At 30.8% G+C, this 21,395-nt stretch overlaps 3 protein-coding genes across 8 annotated transcripts; 2 read left to right on the top strand and 1 right to left on the bottom strand.

The window, feature by feature from the left end:
- Positions 1 to 827: 827 nt before the first annotated feature.
- LOC131939469 (G/T mismatch-specific thymine DNA glycosylase-like) lies at positions 828 to 9,939 on the top strand. The gene is given in 10 exon segments (XM_059297781.1): positions 828 to 1,354; positions 2,044 to 2,142; positions 2,260 to 2,400; positions 2,570 to 2,741; positions 3,120 to 3,189; positions 3,835 to 3,967; positions 4,140 to 4,222; positions 4,332 to 4,408; positions 5,430 to 6,176; positions 6,179 to 9,939. Coding segments are annotated over 9 exon segments (1,575 nt in total). The 5' UTR covers positions 828 to 1,354; positions 2,044 to 2,050; the 3' UTR covers positions 6,239 to 9,939.
- A 209-nt stretch (positions 9,940 to 10,148) lies between these two features.
- On the bottom strand, positions 10,149 to 15,843 carry LOC131939468 (acid phosphatase type 7-like). 6 transcript variants are annotated; one of them, XM_059297775.1, is made up of 4 exons: positions 15,671 to 15,710; positions 14,520 to 14,694; positions 12,797 to 13,534; positions 10,149 to 12,565 (listed from the first exon to the last, which is right to left on the bottom strand). In XM_059297775.1, exons 3-4 carry the CDS (start codon positions 13,480 to 13,482, stop codon positions 11,725 to 11,727), a joined length of 1,527 nt encoding a protein of 508 aa, XP_059153758.1. In that variant the 5' UTR covers positions 13,483 to 13,534; positions 14,520 to 14,694; positions 15,671 to 15,710; the 3' UTR covers positions 10,149 to 11,724. The 6 variants fall into 6 exon arrangements, with proteins under 6 accessions (XP_059153758.1, XP_059153762.1, XP_059153759.1 ...); XM_059297779.1 differs by lacking the exons at positions 14,520 to 14,694; positions 15,671 to 15,710 and adding an exon at positions 15,779 to 15,843; XM_059297776.1 differs by lacking the exon at positions 14,520 to 14,694 and having other exon boundaries at positions 15,671 to 15,703.
- A 1,142-nt stretch (positions 15,844 to 16,985) lies between these two features.
- On the top strand, positions 16,986 to 21,237 carry LOC131939488 (UBX domain-containing protein 6). Its single transcript, XM_059297813.1, has 3 exons — positions 16,986 to 17,382; positions 17,983 to 18,271; positions 18,484 to 21,237. The coding sequence occupies exons 2-3, from the start codon at positions 18,040 to 18,042 to the stop codon at positions 19,590 to 19,592; spliced, it is 1,341 nt and encodes a 446-aa protein (XP_059153796.1). The 5' UTR covers positions 16,986 to 17,382; positions 17,983 to 18,039; the 3' UTR covers positions 19,593 to 21,237.
- The last annotated feature ends 158 nt before the right edge of the window (positions 21,238 to 21,395 follow it).

Below are 21,395 nucleotides of genomic sequence, written 5' to 3'. Positions count from 1 at the left end.
ATGGACGACCCCTAAATTTAAATGAGCACTAATGATAATGGATCGTCTTCGCTTTTTGGTAATGGCAATATAGTTGAATATAGTATACTAGATTTGATTGTTTCAGTTTCTTCTGTTGTCGGGAGATGTTCAAGTGGCTTTAATGAATTCCTAGCATTGGAAAATGATAAGGTCGTTTTCTGATCAGATGTTTAGTTTGAATCGTTGACCATACTGTTATTTGGCTCTCCCAGCCCCTATCTACCCATGCATGCATATAATTCATACACTTGAGTATTGGATTCATCTTCGCCATTGATGTTTTATTATTGATTAATTTTAAAAGTTTTGTTTGATTTTCAGCTTGGAAAACTAGACTATATTATAACGCGTATGGAGATCTATAATAACGGACTATATAACGAAAGCATCAATTTTTCAATTTTTTCGTCGGCATTGAATAAAAAACTAAAACTTGCAAACTTGCAAGAGATGCCCTTAAAATATGAAATGTTTGTTGATTGGCTTGTTAAAAAGCTATCTACCAATAGCCGCTTATTTAACAGAATTGAAAGGAAGTAGTTCAAAAATGATAAACACTGCACAAAGAGAGTCTAGTAGATGAATTGTGATAGAAAAATATCGATATTCTGAATTGTATTGTCGAAACTAGATCTAAATTTAATTGTAAATTTACCTAAATCAAGTTTTAAGTTGAAACTAGTCATGCATTTGTTAGACATCTCACTCAATTGTATTTATTGTCTAAGTATTAGATTCTAGATCTAGATTCTAATTTTATGTTAGAGAGGTGGCGTGAAGTTGAAGCTTGCTTGCTCCTGTTTTTTTTTTTCAAAGAGTTCAAAGAGGAATATTATTTTCACTCAAAGTCTTAAACAAACTGACTTCAACCTACTCTTAAACAGACTTATAGGTCTACTCATTATCCAACTCAGATCTAGATCTAGCTCTCTACGTAGTGTCATTGAGAGTGAGTAGTCTGGGAGTTGACTTTACCTTCCTTTGGCTTTGGCCTATCAACTATCATCATCACTAGAAGTAGAAGATCTACTCTAGATCTAGATTTAGAAATCTAGTCCAGTTCTGACTGAAACTGTATTTCAAATTCTATGGAATCTGTAGTTCTATTTCTGAGTAATCATACAGATTACAGATATAAATCTACACTCACATTGTACAACTAACAAGTCTAGGCAAGTCTACATTACTGTATAAAAGAACAGGGGCTCATCCTGTAAGACTACTGTTAGAATTGTAGTAGTTCTGCAAACCAAAGTTTATAATTGAAAATTAACAGCTCAATTTGCTCAACTTATTCTAAATCTAGAGTAAAAGAGATACATTAAGATTATTGGTAAGTCTAAGCTGCTTATCAGCCTCACTTGGCCTTGCTTACTTTAGTTATTGATCTAGATCTAGTAGCAGTTCTCACTAAATGTTAAACAGGTAAAGGCACCTACCAGATTTGCTGTTGATATAATTACTAGCATGTCTAGCCACACAGAAATTACTTTTGACCCTAACAAGTAACAATTATTGGGCCTGCATTAGTTTCACCTGGAAGACCACTAGAATGAATGAAAACACTAAATCTACCAGTCTCATCAAATCTCTATTATTTATTTTAATGTAGTGACTATGGAGAACATAGGACAGTCATATTAAGTTTGGGTTATGAGCTTAAAAATAGGCATCAAGAATTACGCAATAATACTTAAAAATACTGTAATATTTAATTTTGACAAGATATTTATTTTCTCTAGGCCAAAAAATACAGCTAAGAGTAAATGCTATTCCTATACATTATGAATGGACATTTATTCAACATCTAACAAAAAAACTTTAATACAGGCTACTAAAAATAGAACTTAGTAGAAACAGAATTTAGTCTACAGCCCACAACTCTCTCTTCCCCCCCCCCCCCCCCCCCCCAAGCTGATTATTACATTTACTGGTAGAATCAGGAAGTTAATCAGGCAGCCATAATCTATTTTTTCATTGATAGGCTCATTTATTTATTTTTAAATATTATTTTACAATTAGGAGTAAAATGAATCCAATGAAACAAGAACCCTGGGATCCAAGTACAGAATATCAAGATTATCACTGGAATAACAGTAATCACTTAGCAGTCTCTTCATAGTAAGAAAAACATAATTTAAAAAAATTAAACTTTGGTCTGAAAAATTCTCTATAAGATTTTACTTCTTTTTTTATGTCATAGTGTATGATGAAATATATTGAAAATATTTTTTATAGCTTTAATGCTGATATACAAGCATCTCAAATCAAGATTGAAACTGAAGAGGATAATTATTCACAGTCATCAAGTGGCCCACCACTTTCAATACCCAAAGAACCTAAGAAAAGAGGTCGACCTAAAAAAATAAAAGATGAAAAGTAAGCACATTTACAGAGGTCAACTTTTAATGCTTTTAATGTAGTGATTTTGATTTTTAAAAAAAGCAGCTTATCTTGGATAATATTTTAAAATACAATTATAATATTTGAACCCTTAGATTTGTTTTCTGTACTGTACATTTATGTTGAATGAAATCTTTGTATTAAGCAGTGGTGAAGCTGATGGCAAATCAGGGGAAAAGAAAGTCAAGCAAGAATCAATGACAGATCACCTAAATGTAGTTAAAAAGAAGAGGGATAGATTTAATGGCATGCCAGAAGAGGAAGTCTTACTAAAATTGTTACCTGATCATATAGCTCCAAACCTGGATATTCTCATTGTATGTTTTATTTGTTTAACATATAAGAAATCTTTAAAAACTTAAAAATTGTAGAATGGCAATAGGATAAATTATAATTTTAGTAGAGGTCAGCAGGAAATTACGTTTAGCAAGGGATTTATGTGGATAACTTAAAATATTAATTATAAATTTATACATTTCAAACATTTAATTTTAATTCATTATTTTATACGACCAATTTTTAAGAATGTGATGCTGTTGTTACAGCTGTGACCTTAGTTAGGTCTTCATCTTAAAAGCAGTAAAGGAAAGTCCATTTAAAAATTGTAATTGGCATTGTTTCCTTTGAAATTATTTTGTTTTCTTGTTGTTTTTCCTAAATTTGAAGAGTTTTATATTGTAATATTTACTTTCTAGATTGGCATTAACCCAGGGCTATTTGCTGCATATGTGGGGCATCATTATGCTGGACCTGGAAATCACTTTTGTAAGTGCAGTAAAAAAAATCTGTATCTTGAATCATTCTAAAGTAACTAAACAAAAATATGTACTGTTTCTTTTTTGGGGTGTTATCTGCATACTTTTACATTTTAAATCATGCTCATGTAGAAAATTATTTACATAATAAAAGGTTGTTCGTTTTATCATAAACATACAATGGAAAGCACATCTTTTTCTATCATCATTGATTTTGTCTTTTCATTGTATACTGATTAAAAAAGTAACCCTTTGAAACCTGATGGCTAATAAGGCAAATAGAATGCACCTGTTTCTGTGACCAGGGCTTAAGAATCAATAGTGTAGTCTAAAAAGATAGTCTTATTCTCCATATTTTATTGAGACATTAAAAAAGCCAGTTTATGTGAAAAGCTTCCCTAGTTAGGTAAAAAAAAATTCTAAACTTCATCATAAAACATTTTTAAAAAGGTTCTTCTGTCCATGATTAAGAATGAGCATTAAAATTTCCCTTTTTCCGTAGGCCATCATCATTCTATGCTAATTACTAACTAGAAATCATCTCTAATATATATTTGTTTGATGAAACATTTCTACATTTTATATCTACCTCAATTCTATATGTTTAGTAAGGATATCATTAATTACCATTTTATCTTGGGGCATTTGTTTTCAGGGAAATGTTTGTATCTGTCTGGGTTGATTCCTGAACCAATGAATGCATATGATGACTATAAGCTTCTTACATATGGTATAGGCTTTACAAATATATGTGCAAGGACAACCAGAGGAAGCGCAGACTTAAAAAAGTATGGATTTGATCATTGTTCTTATACTTTTTGTCTCTATATTAGTGTGCAGTGAATATGCAAAATGTTCAGCTTTGTTGTATGCATTAGAAACTTTGGTTTATGAAAAATATATTTTTTGGAATTTTATTATTTTTAAGTTAGCTGATCAATGTTGTGTTTTTATCTGTAGACAAGAAATTAGAGATGGAGCAGATATCTTGAGGAAAAAGATTGCATTGTATAGGCCTAAAATTGCTGTATTTAATGGAAAAGGTAATTTTTGAAACTATAAACTATTGATTTATGTAAAAAAGAAAATGCAGTCTTTGTAATGCTCTATCTTTTTAGTTTAGTCAATTTTTCTTCTTTATTTTGTTGTTAGGAATTTATGAAGTATTCAGTGGCAACAAAAATTTCAATATTGGAAAACAGCCAGAAAAAGTAGAGGGTACTGATACTGTAAGTATTTTGAAAACATAATGAAATATTTAAACTTATATTTTCTTATTTGGGCTAATTTTTACTTTCTCGTATATACGAAGTATAGAGAAAGTATTGTAATCGTGCAAAAAAAAAAATCGAGATTTTTACAAATCTCGACGTTTTACACCTCACTGATACGGAAAAACATAATTTTGCAATCTTGTCCGTATGTCTGTGTGTCTGTCTGTGTGTCTGTGTGTCTGTCTGTCCGTGTGTAAACACGATAACTTGAGTACCGTTACAGCTAGGTTAATGAAATTTTATATATAAGTATTTTATCAAAATCGTAGATCCGTATCAACTTTTGAGCGATTTCCGATAACCGGAAGTGGTACTTTTCCTACTTTGAATTTTTCAAAAGCCTATAACTTGAGTACTATTTCAGATAGATAAATGAAATTTCACATGTAAGTAAAAGATCTGATTCTCTACCTTCTGTTAAATTTTGAGTAATTTCCGTTGACTGGAAGTAGTACTTTACGCTACTTCCGATTTCTCAAAAAACTAATGTAAATTTTAAAAGTACTAATAATATTGCGCACTATTATGCGCTTTTTTATAAGGCGTTCACTTGGTGTGCAATTAATTGTCTACGAGATTTTATTCTATTTTTAAAACTTTAAGTATTTAAAATGGATTAAAAATCATGTCTATAGCCCGAGTTCCCATCCCCTGTTATTTTTTATAAGAATATTCGAGAAAGTTTAGGGGAGATCACTCCCGGTTTATTTTCATTTGTATATGTGCCAATAGACTGGTAGACTGGCCAGTACAGATATTTTTCTTTTACTGTTTTTCAAAAAAGAGTTTTTCGTTTTTCATTCTGTATGTTTTTTGTTCTGTACATATTTAAGCAATGAGGGGACATAGAAATAGCCAAAAACTTCTAGGCTTTTGATTTTTAACATATTTCATTTTTTAAAGTTTCTTTATCTAAAATTTTAAATTTAGAAGTTAAAACTTTATTTGAGAAAAAAAAACTGATTGTTTCCTACAGATTCTGTTTGTTATGCCATCATCAAGTGCCAGATGTGCCCAGCTACCAAGGGCTGCAGATAAGGTGCCCTTTTATTTAGCTTTAAAGAAGTTGCGAGATCATCTCAACGGAGACCTGCCAACACTGGATGAATCTGAGGTTGTATTCCCTGTTGTGGACCACAAACCTAAATCTGAAGTCAAAGATGATGTCACAGATGAAGATGATGATTCAAGAATGTCACTGGGAGACTCTCCAAAGGAAATGACACTAGAGCAGATACAGATGCAGGCTGAATATCTAGAAGCTCTTGCTGCTAGTGCTGAAGGAAAGGACATTCCAATGGAGAACTGGGGAAATGGAAAGCAGAAGTGTAAGAGGCTGTTAAGGGGAGACAACAGTATTGATACTGAAGCCTCTGGCTCGGGAGACGAGTCTTCACTGCCATACACCCCTCAGATTTACAATTACAAATCTGACCTGTGTCTACCACCATCTCAACCTACTTTTGGGCTAAGTAATTTAGACTTGGATTTAAAACAGGAGGTGCCGTATGATGCTAGTGAGTATGGTGTAGTTGCTGTGAATGGACCAGTAGCTCAAAAAGTCACTTATGAAATAAATGGTTCTGATTCATGTCAGTCTTCTCCACAGTACTTAAGTTTGGGTGATACAACTGTCAAGAAGGGAACATTCACCAGCATCAAATCTTCCCACAACTTCCCACCTTCGCCCAGCAGTCAAATGCAGCATTCATCCTCTAGTTATAATCCACCTCAGTATTGTCAGGGGAGGGTTCCATATTTCTCCCAAACTATGTCAAGAATTAGCACTCAACACAACGGCTCAAACTTCACGCATTTCCAATCCAGGACAAATGGAAAGGATACAAAGCAAGCGAGTTATCTTAACATTTAAATATTTTTGACACCTTTTTTTTACCTGCTTTTAACAGATGTGTTCAGTCATGTTTCATTTGAGAGCTGTACTTGTTAAAACACAATTACGTTGAAATTTTACACTAATATATCAGTTTTTAAACTTTTTCACTGCCAAAAAAAATATTAAGTTACATTTTTTAAAATTAACTAAATGTCCCTATTGTAAACAGTAGCTATATTTTACAGAAGCTTATGGTTACTTATTACGTCCTTATTCTTCTACAACTTTGCAGCAAATTTTGAAAATTTTAACAGTTATTCTGATTTTCTTTAAAAACCACTCATTCACTGCCATATAGTGCAGTATTTATTATTTTTTATTCATTCTATTTTTCTGTTGCCCTATAGGGTCACTACTTTGACAATCGTCTAAAAATGTGTTTGATGTAATTATCCAACACAAAGAAAAAAATGACTGCTAGAATTTCACAAGAAAATCAGAAAACTTTTTTTTTACCCTAATACATAAAATGTAAACATGTATATGTGAATAGCATTATGTAGTGGTGGATTAGTTAAAGTAATGCATTTACTAACAGATCTCATTAATTCTTAAGTTGCTCAATTTTATGTGATTAAAATGATAAATTATGACATTTGCCAGCACCATGTTTGGGTAGAGCAGGTACTGTGGCAAAAGTCCATTTTCTTTTCTCATTTTTTTTTATATGGCAAGCCAACATTATTGTTAACAGGTCATTTCTTTTGGTGCCAGTTAACTGACTTAATTTATAAATTTTTAAACTGTTCTTTCTTTTAATTGTATCCTTTTCACCCATTTTAAAACTTTTTTTTTGCATGCTATAATTTAGTATGATGCCTAATTAGAGGTAGTTTTGTATGTGATAATATTGCTCATGGTTAGAATTTTTTAATTACTTGTTCTAAGGGGAAAATAATCTTGTAAATGTATTTATTCTTTTATTATATGTGTGCCCCAAGTTTTAAAAAGAATAATTAAAACTGAATTTTTGTTTTACGGTCATTGTTTTTACTATAAGCTGAGAACTAAAATCCAAGGGTCCAATTTTTTGTTGTGAGATTGAAGTAAATGGAAATGAAAAAATGTTTTTAAAACTATAAGTGCTCAACTATTTTCTACTACTTGAGACTGGAATGACAGCAGTATTAGCACTGCTTTTAAACAATTATAGATATGTAAAAAAATCGGATCAGCCAAAGTATTGATATTATGTATTATACCAAATGCATTGAAACTATGACGATTAAAAAAAATGTGTTTGATAATTATGTACAGTTGTTAAACAACGAGGCATATCTTGTAAATAATTTTTATTTATTGTCTAAGCATTCTAGTCTTGGCTTTATTTTATGTTTATGTGGATTTTGCTGCTGTTTTTATTTGCTCTGTTCTATCCTGTTATGTTTATAGAATTCCATTCCATTTTTTTTAGTTGAATTTTCTTGATGTTGTTTAGCTATGTGTATAGGTTTCTAATTTCAAATCTTTAAATTTAAAAGGTTGTATTGGTTATTTTCTACAATTTTATTTTAATACTGTGATTATGTATTGGTTGGATATTGTTGGTTGATATCAAACTAATCAACATATAACCATTTTTTTTAAATACATTTTTAAAAATATATTAACATTTTAAAAATCACAAAAAAACTCTTAATTTATATCAGTATTTTCATGACACAAGTTGCAAACATTAGAAAATCTAAAGCCAAGATTCACCATCATTTAAAAAAAACTTAAACACTATGTCATATTTGTTTTGTTACCCAATGCCAAAAACATTTCTGATACTGTTGTATTTTAAGTATTTTTTACTTACTGGCATTATTATAAATAACATTCATTTATTTACATGATAAATAATAGAAAATTATTTTTAAAGTAGTTGTTTTTCATAAAACTTTTGATTGGTATCATTAAATTTATCTTAGTTAAAAGTTGTATGTATTGTATTATTTTTTTAATATGAACATTTTAATAATTAATAGAAAATGGTTTTATTTTAATGTAAAGGTATTTTTCTGCTGTTTTTCTATGTTGTAAACTGGCTGTACACCTTCTAAAAACACAAATCTTTGTTTTGTGCTGTTTCTAGCATCTTTGATTTATTGTTGTTAGGATTCAGTGATCCATATCAAAATTGGTGCCATCATTGTTCAAGTTGCTTTCTTTTAACGAGAAAATTTATATTGCATATCATGTTGTAATTAAGAAATTTACATTTAGCATGACAATTTTACATTTAGCATGATAACTATGAGTTAATAAGTTACTGTTAGTTTAAACTTAGCTTTTATAGACATGTTAATCACTGTGTATGTATGGATCTTTTAATTTTATTTAACTGCTTTCCTTTTTTACCCATGTTAAACTTGGTTTGCTTTTTACTAACAAATAGTAAAAGTAGCTGTCTTGGTTTAAAAGAGGAGGAGCATTAAATCAAAATTTAAATGAGCAAATGAATAAGAATAAGCTTTAACTTTGTTATAAACTACTTGTGTTTAAAAGCTCAAAGCAAGCTACTGAATTTTTTCTAAAATGCCATAGCAGTTTATTTTTAAAATGACTCATTTATAAATATATATATATTTGTGTACCCATGATCTCATGTTTATATGTGTGTTTCATCCATTTTAGTTTTAAAGAATTTAAGATTTTTAAAAGCTGGTCTTTATTTTCTAATATTAGTGAATTTAATTAAGCTATTATAAAAACGTATGAAAAATTAACATTAAAAAGATATTTTAAACATGATTTACTAATATCATTCAGGTGCTACATTTTTTTATTTACAGTTATGTATTTAGCATATGAAGGCTTATTAAGTAGCCATTTTAAAACAACAAATAAACATATTATTCAACTAATTAGTGAAAGAATAGTTTTTGAAGTGATTGCTAATTTTTTCAGTAAGGCTAATTTAAAAAACCATTAGGTTTTTTTCTTAAAAGAGGAAAACTGCTGAAATTTTTATTTACATACAGAAAAAATATTACAAGCAGCATTGCATACCAAAGTATTTATACTATTTTATTTATTTAGATAAAACACATTTTTAAAGCCAAATTTTAAAATATTTAATGGTGATGTAAATAGCACTGTTGGATACTGGCTGTAGTGTTAATGTTATTTTATATGGGTTTCTATTAATACTAGTCCCTAAATGTGTCAGAATTTTTCATTCTTTGAATTTAATTTTCTACTTTGATATTTCCAGATAACACTAGTGGTTTTTGTTGATTGATGATGTTTAAAGTTAAAGGCTAGTTTTGTATAAATAATAACTGTACTCCAATTGTCTTAATCAGGATTACTTAGGCCAATTTCTAACAGAATGTACAAGAAAATCTGTTTATAAAATAGACAAGAATACTCAATATAATCATGATTTATAAAATAACTAAGTTTATACAAGTTACATTTGATTAGATTGAAAGATAAGTTTTATCACTTATTCAAACAAATATTCATTCTTAAATATTTGTATCTGTTAAGTGCAATATTTGAGGGTCACATTTTTTAAACAAATTACTAAATGACTCACGATGAGGTTTAAATGTCTCAAGTCAACCTGTTGTATTCTTTGTATTAAATTCATTGACTTATTTTTCTGTGTTCTTGTTTACTTAAGGGCTGTAAAATGTGTTGTCATTAAATCATGTCAAATAACTGTTTACAGTAAAACCCCTTCAGGTTTAGGCTACTGTCCTATTGGGTAAGGGGTAATGAAAGAGTGTTGTGATCTCAAGTGTAAACATATGGTGTTTTTAGTTTTAAGCTTAAAATTTACTTCCCCCCCCCCCCCCCCCCCTTCATTTTCATATAATGGCATTTTTAAAAATCTATACTTAATACAGTATTAAAATTTTAAAGTATTATTCTATCAATAGGATTAGTTAATGTTTTATATTTCGTCATAACCACGTAATATTTGAACTACAATAAACAAAAGTTAACTAAATTAGTTGGAATCTCTTCTTTTCTTCATTAAAAACTAAACTTTGTGTCTTAAGAAAATGGTCTGTTTAATCTACCAGTGGGTTATCAAGTGTTGTTTTTTTTCATGAAGCTTTCTGTCCATTTTTTTAGTTGTCTGTTGGGTAAGCGGCTGTGTACTGTATTAAGTGTATGTGTCATATTTGTATCAAATTGTTTATGAATTTTTGTTTTAGAATTGGACTAAAAACTTACTATTCTTCTCTCTGGAAAATATTCCCAAGTTTTAAGAATGCCCTGACATAAGCTTGTCCCCCAGATCACATTTTTGTGCTTAAAAAGCTGTAGGTCGTCACACTTTTGAGTCTCCTTTAACCTTTTGAATCCCCTTTAATTAAGTATTTTCATGCGTAAAGTTAATGGTGTATTAAGATTTTATTTTATTAAAATATTTAACTTTTTTTAAATACAAAAGGCTCTTAGATTGCTAGTCTATTGTATTCTTTCCATTTTATGAAAAGAGTTAAACACTCATGAAAAATCATTTGCTATTTTTTAAATACAAAAATAAGTTTAATAGAAACCTTTAAAACATTATTCACAACCTCAAAATAATTTATATAAAATAGGCCCACATATTTAAAAAAAATTTCAAATCAAATTTACATTGACATTCCTGTTGTTTGTTTTACTGTAATACTTGTGAACAATAACATCCAACAGAAGAAACAGTGTAGAAACATAAAGCATAAACAGATTCAATTGCATACGTTCCTAACCTTATTTTATACATCAATAGATAATAAATTAGAACCATTATGTTTTTAAAAAAACTGAAGTAAAATAGTTTCTGAGAGAAGAATATTCTAAATAGTCTTTAAATATAAAGATAATTTGTGAAGTGAGATCCTTTAAGATATAAAATATTCAATGTTGTAAAAAAAAGTATTTTTACCTGTCTATAGACATAAAGCAGGGTTAATTTCTTGATATAAAAAAAATTATTTTAATTATACATAAAAATAACAATTCAAAAGGCACTTTTGGTTTTAATTACTAGAAAATAAATTCCCAGAAAACCAGCTAATACTTACAGTTAGTTTTACTATTATAACTTATGGAATTAATTGAAAACACATTCATTCATGAATTTGTCCCATGGCCATTTCAACTATTTGTAGCCTAATTACATATTTACAAATTGTGTACATTTAATGCATAAAAGAATTGCATTTGTGGAATGAACTTAACAATTTTTCAAACATTATGATTAATTGGCGGTAATAAAATAATTCAAGTAAGAACAGAAATTACTCAATTTTTCTGAGAGTTGTAATGCAAAAATCGGCAGCTTTTCCTAATGGTATGCAAATTGGCAGTAGCATTTAGTAACACACAAACTATTATTATAAATCTTAAATAATTAAATAACCTATTATTAGAGTAAAACTTCTTTTTATAATCTCAAAACTTTTCTTACTCGTGAATTTCTAAAAAATATAAAAGTTATGAAGGAAAGAAAAAAAACAGTTGTAAATAGAATAGCTCTTCTATACTGAAAGTTTTGAGAAGTCTCATCTATGATTCTCAATGGCTCTGGTGGTAACTGATCAGCATTACTGCTTCTTGTTTTAATTTTTTCAAAAGCTTCAGGCCCAGCCTTTCCAAATGAGCCATGTTTCTTTTGTATAACTAACACATTGTCAACTTCTTCATTGGTGTCACCAGCATGCACTGACCAAATAAGATGTGTTTCATTTAGCACTTTCAGTCTTGCAAAAAGTTCTTTTTTACTATTTGACATAGCAAAAGCAAGCCAGTAAGGTGAAGACATTTGTTTATCTACCATATATTCATATCCCATGGCTCCAATAACAATATAGAGTGGTGCTTGAGGATTAAAGGTGTTAGTCTGAAATACTCTGCTTAAATACATAGGCCATGATCTCTCATAGCAGTGTTTATGTCCACTAATATAAAGGTCTACACCTTGCTCAAAAAACAAGTCTTCCAGCTCTTCTCTAATAGCAGAGTGTTCTTTATGACATTCTTGCTCCATCAAAGATTTGGTACAGTACATTGGCTTATGGCCCATGACAATAATCCATGGGTGGAGTTGGCGCTGTTTGTTAGCAGATTCTAAATCTCTTTTTAACCACTCAATCTGTTTGTATTTCTCTTGAGAATTGGTCAGGATGGCCTCTGTGTTAATACTGATGAAGTGAGTATAGCCAATGTCTATACTATACCAAAGGCTTTCTAGTGACATTGGCCAAGGAGAATTTGGCATGGAAAACCTAAAAAAAAAATGGTACAAAACTTTAAAAAAATAAATGTATACTAAATATGTAAAAATGTAATACAATTAACGAGAATTTTTCAAAATCCAATAAGACAATTTTTAAAAATAAATAAACTACGCCTACTGTACCCGTTTCCAAAAAGTTATTTTAATTTTCAGGTATTTATTGTTTAAAAAATGTTTTTTTAAAAATTGTTTAGTTTAACTATACAGAACAAAAGCTTACCTATACCGATAATGATAAAAAGAATCAAATCTCTCATGGTCACCTGGTGTTGTCATGTAAGGTACTTTTGCTGTAAATGTTTCAACTCTTTTCATAAACTGATCTCCTAAACTTCCTCCTTCTGTGTTCAAATTATAAGCAATGTCTCCTATGTGAAAAACCGCATTATATTTCTGATTTAACACTTCATGTACAATAAAACTAAGAGATTTAGTTTGAAGTCCCAAATCTGCCATTACCAAGAAATAATTAGATGAGCTAGGGTCACTACCTACAACTTCAAAGGTAAACAAGTCAGATTTAATTTTTGAATTTTCACTGAGGATGCGGTAAGTGTAGCGGGTCCCAGGCTTCAAGTTAATTAGCTGTGCTCTGTAAACAAATTTAGCAGCCTGTTCACTGTGTTCACTCATTTTTTCACATCTGCTTAAAACCCTTTCTAAATGGTTAGGGTCATTCCCAAACTCAACAAAAAATTTCTCTTCTTCAACTGAAGACCACACAATAATAATATCATTTGACGTGTCACCCAAAGCTAAGTGAATCTGCTCAGGATTGTTTATGTTACTGTACAATGCTGCCAATTTATCTGCTGAATTAATTCCTAGACTTTTAGGCCCTTCATGTTCGATTGTATAGGGTATCAACTTAAGAGTGATAACAATTAATAAGACTTTAAAATTCATTATATCAGCCTGGGCCTCTTCATTCAAGTAGCAATCTTAGAATACACCTTTCCTAAACAAAAACAATAAAAAAAATTAGGTTTATTTTGATTTAACAGAAGAAAGAAATTTTAAAATACAGAAAAATTAATGACAACAAAACAAAATAATGAAATATAGTGAGTCACCATGAATTATAGACCATAGCCAACGTTAAGAATTAGTATAGGTCTACTTGACTATGGTCTACAGTCAAGTCTAAACTTTACTTTATATAGATGGATTCTACAATACTTAACTTAGATTTCACCAATGGATCTGGTTATTAACTTTTAAATAATACTAGCGTACCTGTCCCACGCTTTTCTGCAGCTTGACGCACAATTTAAAGAGGATTTCATCAATGCGTTACCAAAGAAATATTTTTAGACATGTGACCTTGTTATCTAAAACTAATTCATACTGAGTTATTTAAATGTAAACAATGGATCCTAGTTATTGGAGCGCCAGTTTGTAGGTTACTTCAAGAATACGAAAAGAATCTTTTATGTTATATTAATATTAAGATAATTAGGTAAAGAAATATTAATTATTATTAGATTTTTAGAATCTACTAGTCTAGATTATCTATTAGATCTATTTTCTTTACTACAGAAAGTTGAGAGTAAAAGTTTAGAAAATCTAGAAGCTAGACTAGATCTACTATATATATATGTATATATATATATACATATATATATACATATACATATATATACATATACATATATATACATATACATATATATACATATACATATATATACATATACATATACATATACATATATATATATATATATATATATATATATATATATATATATATATATAAATTATATAAATATATGTAACTAGCTTATACATGTGCTCCGCTACGGTAAAAAAGAATAGCACAATGCTCTCCCTCTAGCCCACGAGATATTCTCTTAGCGCACCACGCGGGTGGCGGTCCCCGCATTGGTTTGGATATTCCTTCATCGCACAGCACCCTAGAAGAAGTGGATAGATTTACCTACCTTGGAAATATTGTTGATAAGCAGGGTGGGACAGAAGCAGACGTCAAAATAAGGACGGTCAAGGCAAGAGCAGTCTTCAACCAACTAAAAAATGTTTGGGGTTCTGGAGATTTAACCCTTGGAATAAAAATCCGGATCTTCAACACACTATTAAAACCTGTTTTACTCTATGGAGCTGAAACATGGAGAATAACTGCTATAAATAAGAAGAAAATCATTTATAAATGCATGCCTCAGAAAGATCCTGCGAATACACTGGCCTAAAACCATCAGAAATGATGTTCTATGGCAATGGACAATTCAACTGCCAGTTCAAGTAGAGATCCTCCAGAGAAAATGGAAATGTATTGGCCACACATTCATGAAGCCTGTATGCAGCATAACAAGACAGGCCCTCACCTAGAATCCACAGGGCAGGAGGAGAGGCAGACCAAGAAAGACCTGGAGATGTGACCTGGAAGAAGACACCAAGAAGATTGGATACACCTGGGGACAGTTGGAGAGATTAGCCCAGGAGTCCTGGCAAGCTCTTGTAAGCAGCCTATGTCCAAGGAGGGACAACAGGCAAATCTAACCTAACTAACATGTTTTTGAACAATAAAAAAATTATAATAAAAATTTTCAGTAATATATAATATATAGTATATAGATCTATTATATTATAATATTATAAAGATTAGGCGTAGCAATGTAATGTTTTCATCAGATGCTGCCAAGATCTACTTAAGCAGCCAACTTGTTTAAGTTTTTTGGTAAAATTTTAGTTAAAGATTCAAGGGAAACCACTCTAATTTACACAGATAACTGCTGTTTAAATAGCAAATTTTGCTCCAAACACTGCTGTTTAAAGTTAATTTCTGACCTCACATATTTACATTTAGCTATTGCTTTTGATTTATTATTCATTTTTATGACATAATATTTGACATAAATAATAATATACACATCTATTACAATAAATTAAAGCCTTAACAATGAGGCAACTTTTTTTCACATTACTAACTAAATCTAGACTATTAATTACTATATATACTTAGATCTAGTACTAGCCTTCCTTGGCCGATTTTACGCACCTAGAAAACGATAGATTACCAAACAATTACTCACTAATTTCTAATTAGTAATTACTACTTAGGCCTAGATCTACTTACTAGTATAGTAAAGTATAAAGTAGTAGATTCTAGATCTATAGTGATACTCTACTAAATAGTAAATACTAATCTATAATTTAAACTACGAAGAAAGGTCACACTGCGTACCGCAATTTCCAAATTGTACACAAAAATGTATTCTAGTTGTAAATCTAATAAAACTTAATAAGCCTATTTATTTATTTTTATTGATATTCTCTTATATTTCAAACTGTTCTGTTACCTTCCTAAATTTAGAAAACAGCTTTTTAAAAAGACTACAATGTCCCATATGATGTGTATGTTGGGGGGGGGGGGGGGGAGGAATCGTCATATATACTATGAGTATATAGTGGTTTTTTAATATATTTTTTTACAGTTAGATTAGATCTATATACTCTAGATCTATATAGATTTCAAGTAGATTCTGTCATAGGAAATAGTTTAGGTAACAGGTAGTTTTTTTTTAGGGGGGGGGGGGGGGTCTTCCATGACGTCACGCATTTTTGGACCATTTTTACCTTCCCCTCGCTCCGGTAAATTTAGATTATTTTAATCAGTTTCTATTACAATTTATTATATCAGTTTTCTAAAAAACGAAATAAACGCTAAAATTCAGCAAAGTGTGACGCCACACTATCTGAACCTCCCTTCCCCCTCTTTTCCTCTCATCACACTACATTACATCGTTACAAAATTACGTTCCCCTCCCCCACGAGAGTGACGTCATTAATGGTCTGTTGCTCAAAAAAGTTGTAAATTATATATTTAGTTTATATTATTAGTATTATAACTTTGAGAATTTGTTGGTACGTCTACACTCATTAGGTTTCTGCCAGTAAAAAAAAAATTCAAGAACAGAATATTAAAACAACTGAACACGTCTACCGGCTACCGACCTTCTCACCTCCCCCCCCCCCCTCCCGAGAGAAATAATTTAAAATATAGAATATAGACGCTATAAGCTTATTTTAACCAGTACCCCATCCCCAGAAGTTTCAAGTGCCAGATCACATTTTTTGCTGGCTTTATTGGTCGTAGTGATTAATGACATAACTTCTTATTATAAGATTAATAATCCACTTTTCTAACTTGTCCCCCTATCAAAATATTATATATAAGACCTAAGGCTTTATATTATATCTATTTATTTTGTTTCAATCAAATTAAATATTTAATACTTACATTAGAGTCTACCATATTATAATAAGTAGGCTAACTTTTTTAATAATGAATTTGGAAAGTCGTTAATTAAGACAACGCGGGTTTCCAACGTTATTAATAATTAAGTTTTCTTTATATTGCGATATGATATTAAACAGGAAGTGTTAAAATTGTTTACATCTCATCACTCCGAAACTGACAAACTGTATTCAGTTTTACAAGTGAAAACATAAACCTCAACAAGCAATAACAATAAGCTATTTCACGATAGCTAGTCAATTTATAATGAGATGAACATTAATTGTTTGTTATGACAGAAGAAAGTATACTTCACTCGTATTCTGCGCGAGTAATTGATACACTTAGTGCTACAGTACTACCTGTGATTCCGGATTTTGTGTGGGACAGCTGGGTTCATCTGTATCATCTTTCAAAGAAATTGTCAAATGCTGATATTCAGTACCAAGTGCTTGTAGCTTTACTAACATGGTTTATTGTTAATCTCATTTTGATTAAACTGGCATGGGCAATATTTGGTGAAGATAACATCAAACTGCTGTCATCTAAGGGTAAAAATAAAATTATTTAATTTAATTTATTTATCAGTTAAGTTAAGTTAGTTAGTACTAGTCTAGGTCTAGGCCTAATAATTTAATTTTGTCATCTTACTATTTAACTATATGTATATATCGTCCATTATTACTCCGATCTCACCTGTGCAGACAAGGTGCAACCCTTCATTAACTAATGTCTCAGACAGATTCTGAAATTGAGATGGTAGGACAAAGTGCCTGCTAAGGCAAATAATGTAATATAGTTAAATATAGTATAGTTAAGTATAGACCTATGAAGATGGATGAGACAAGAGCCTATGACAGTGCTTGTAAGTAGGAGGAAGTGGCCTTGTGTGGGACACACTTGTGAAATGCTCACTCGAATGTGATACAGCAGTTGCTTGCGTGGAAGCCCCAGGAAAACCAAAAGAGACGGCGCCCAAGATACTTTTGGAGGTGGACAAACTGGTGACAGCAGGGATGTCTTGGGAGGCATGGAAAGTTATGGTGGAGGCCCTATGCCCCTCAAGGAGTAAAAAGGATAAAGTGAAGAGTTTTTTTAAATTTAAAGGCAAGTTTTACATAACATTTAACTGTTGCACATTTATTTTGCAGATCAAATAAAACATCTTAAGAAAGAATAAAGTCACAAAATAGCATTTAAAGGGCAAAATGGCAGCCATCAAAAAGTTTTTTGAGAAACGAAAATTAAATGTTAAGTTTAAGAAAGCTGGGGAAGGTCATCGACTAGATCAGTCATCATCATCGACTGCAACAAAAGTTGTAAGCTCTACACCACCAAAATCCAAACAAGTGACAAAAGACCCTGAAACTGAAGCAGCCAGAAGGGCAGCAGCAGAAGCAGCTTTAGCAAGAATGGAATTAAAACAGCAATCAAAAAATGGTGAGTCTTGTTCTTTAAGAAACACAAATACACATTTAATTTTAAAGATAATTTACACATTTCTATAAAAGTGTTGTTTAAAGATTAAAGTCACCCAAAGCTTTCAACACCAAAGTTAATTATATGACAAGTAAACTTGTTATGGAAATTTCTATAGGTAGCATTCTGATTCATTAATTATTTTATACATTGTTCTTCTTTTTTTTTCACAGCAGACAGCATGGTTATTCAGAGAGCAAGGATGAAACGAGAAATGGAAGCTGAGAGAAAGAGACTTTTAGAGGCTGAAAAGAAGGGGGCTGAAGCTAGGGCAGGTCCTGTAGAGGTTGTCCAGGACAGTGCACCAGTACTTGAGACTGTTCTCTTTAAATGCCCAGACATTGGACCTCAGCTACTTCCTAAGTCAGAGATGGAGAGAGCCATACATAGGTTTTTGTTAGAGAACTATGAAGATGAGCCAGAGATGACATCTGCCTTGATGATCCACACCTTGAATAAAAATAAGGAAAAGGTAAAAATCTGCATAGAAACGCTGATCAAATATATAGATAATATTATAAATAATCCCACAGAAGAAAAGTATTGGAAAATTCGTCAGACCAATAAGGCATTTCAAGAGAGAGTGGCCTGTATGAAAGGAACAGAAGAGTTTCTGCTAGCTGCAGGATTTTCTTTAAAGTCTCTTCCATTTGAGGATGGCGAAGCATCTTTTTATGTTTTCGACTCAGATCTGGCAAAAGATGTAGATCGCTTAAAAAATATGAAAGATGTTTTGCTCCAAGCTGAACCCATTAAACCAGAGCTTGATCGAGATTTGAAAGTATTTCACCCGTCTCAGTCTGCCTCAACCTTTAATGTTCCAGAGGATTTTTACAACATCAGCCCTGAAGAATTTAAAAAAGAGCAGCAAAGACGCGAGGAAGCCACTGAGAAACTTGGCATGCTTAGAACAAAGGCTATGAGGGAACGTGATGAGCACAGGGAGCTTCGAAAGTATCGTTATGTTCTGCTTCGCATCAAGTTTCCTGATGGTATATTACTCCAGGGTGTGTTCCGTGCTCATGAAAGTATGAAGCAAGTTTACCAGTTTGTGAAAGAAAACATAGTCAACGACTGGATACCTTTTAATTTAATATCAGGGACAAGTACTAAACTGGAGGATGGTGATGCTACTTTAGCTGAACTTGGCCTTGCCCCAGCTGCAGTTGTACATTTTTCATGGGATGCTGATATACTCAAGGAGGTGGCTCGGGAAAAAGGTCAGGCTGTGGCTAAAGAGCATCTCAGACCAGAAATCATGGCCCACATCCAAAGTTTGTGAAGACATTTTCCCATCCTGCAAGTCTTCTGTGCTTCTTATTTTAAAAGAATGTTTCTATATTGCTGTACATTGTTTGCTTTTTCCCCCCTTGTACTTCCGTATGGCAATTACCAGAAGTGGCTATTACAACAAATATGGTGTAATGTATGATGGCATTTCTTCAGATTCATTGTCAAATATTTTTAAAATATATTTAAATTATTTCTATAATATAGACCTAATTAGATTTCTACAATATTTGCAATTAATTGAAGAAAAGATTATATATATGTAGATCAGAGAATGGTGGTCTCCTAAGAATTTAGTTTCCTGGTCTAAGTCAATATTCAAATAGATGTTGCCTTATTTTAAACTTTATTTTTAGAATATTATGTGAGGAAATTAAAAGAAATGAAAATATTGTTTTTCAAGTGTTTCTTTTTTTAAATTGCTATTCAAGATCAGTAGTGTGGTTCCATTTTCCCATATTTTATAACATTTTAGCTAGTGCTTTTTTTTTTAAGATTTTCTTTTTTAAAGTTAACTGATTTGTTTTTTATAGTGATAAATATTTTTGTATTGGGTGCATCAAGCTGAAAGACCTAATTAAAGTTTTCTTCTTTAATTTTTTACCACATTACAATTTAAAAAATTAGTTTGCCACAAAAACATTTCTTCTTTTTTTTAATCATTGACTTCTTTTTTCAAAGTTTCCATTCCTATATTGTGGTCTTTCTGTGTAGAACTGTATAAAGGTGTAAAAATACTATGGACTATTTCAAAAAATTCATATAAGTTTCATTGCCATTTTAAATCTGGCGTAGAAATCGCATATAATTAATTATTGCACTGCTGTTCTTATATTTTTTGTGCAAGGTTTGCAAAAGGGAAATTCCTTTAGCCACTTTTTCTCTTTTGTTTTAAATATTTAATTATTTATTTTAATTTGTTTATCTCTTTAAAACTAAAATTTACAGTTTACAAACCTTAAATTTTGTGTGCAATAATAAAGCTATTGAATAAAGTCCTGAAATGTAGGTAGTAATTTTAATAACATTTGATATGGAGTTTTTAAAAAAAATACATTTAATAGTTATTAAATTTGTCTGCCTGGTTTATACTGAATTATATATATAGATAAAGGGTATGATTTTAAAAATAAAAACTAATGGACTGAAGTTTCAAAGAAAATCAATTATTTATTTTTAAATTAAATTTGTTATGCTAGTAGTCACCTGTCATGTAAAACTTTTTACATTCAGATACTTGTGACCTACATTTTGATCCATTCCTTTCTTACATGACTCATAATTGATGTCATTTGGTGTTTTTTTTTTTAATCCAGCTCTAATATACTCCAGCCTGTTACATGGAAGTCTTTGTTTTCTCTGTGTAAAATGAGTCAAGTTGTTGTATTAATTATCTTCCTGACAACTTTGAAGTATTCTGCTTGCTTTCTTTTCAATATTGTAAATCTTTTAAATAAACAGACAAAATAGTGTCTATGGAAACTGTTGAATGTTATTTAAATATTTTTAAAACTTTAACCTGAAAATTCCTTAACTCTAATGCAGTAATTATGTTGAAGTTAAATCATATAACTAAATTAGGGCCGAACTGATAGTGTTTTATCTTTGTCTTGATTTAAATAAATTTTCTTCACTATTTGAGTTGATTTTTTTTGTTTTAGAGTTTGGTATATATATATTATAACACACAAACGTAATGATGTATGATAGAGTGACAGATTATATATGAGTTTAATAAAGTATTGAAACACATTTTTTTTGCTAGAATTACAATTAATAATAGGGGGGGGGGGGT

This window comes from Physella acuta, unplaced genomic scaffold, assembly GCF_028476545.2.
Source record: "Physella acuta isolate Inbredline_101_S28 unplaced genomic scaffold, ASM2847654v3 ptg000281l, whole genome shotgun sequence".
Lineage (NCBI taxonomy): Eukaryota > Metazoa > Mollusca > Gastropoda > Physidae > Physella > Physella acuta.
Note: the sequence above shows the minus strand (reverse complement) of the source record. Positions and strands in the feature narration are given on the sequence as shown.

Bases quoted from the DNA above. Each gene is read 5' to 3' on its own strand.
- LOC131939468 (XM_059297779.1), bottom strand. From the start codon at position 13,482: ATGAATTTTAAAGTCTTATTAATTGTTATCACTCTTAAGTTGATACCC. The intron at 12,566-12,796 runs GTAAGCTTTTGT...TTTTTTTTTTAG, and splicing joins TTTTATCATTATCGGTATAG to GTTTTCCATGCCAAATTCTC.
- LOC131939488 (XM_059297813.1), top strand. From the start codon at position 18,040: ATGGCAGCCATCAAAAAGTTTTTTGAGAAACGAAAATTAAATGTTAAG. The intron at 18,272-18,483 runs GTGAGTCTTGTT...TTTTTTTCACAG, and splicing joins AAAACAGCAATCAAAAAATG to CAGACAGCATGGTTATTCAG.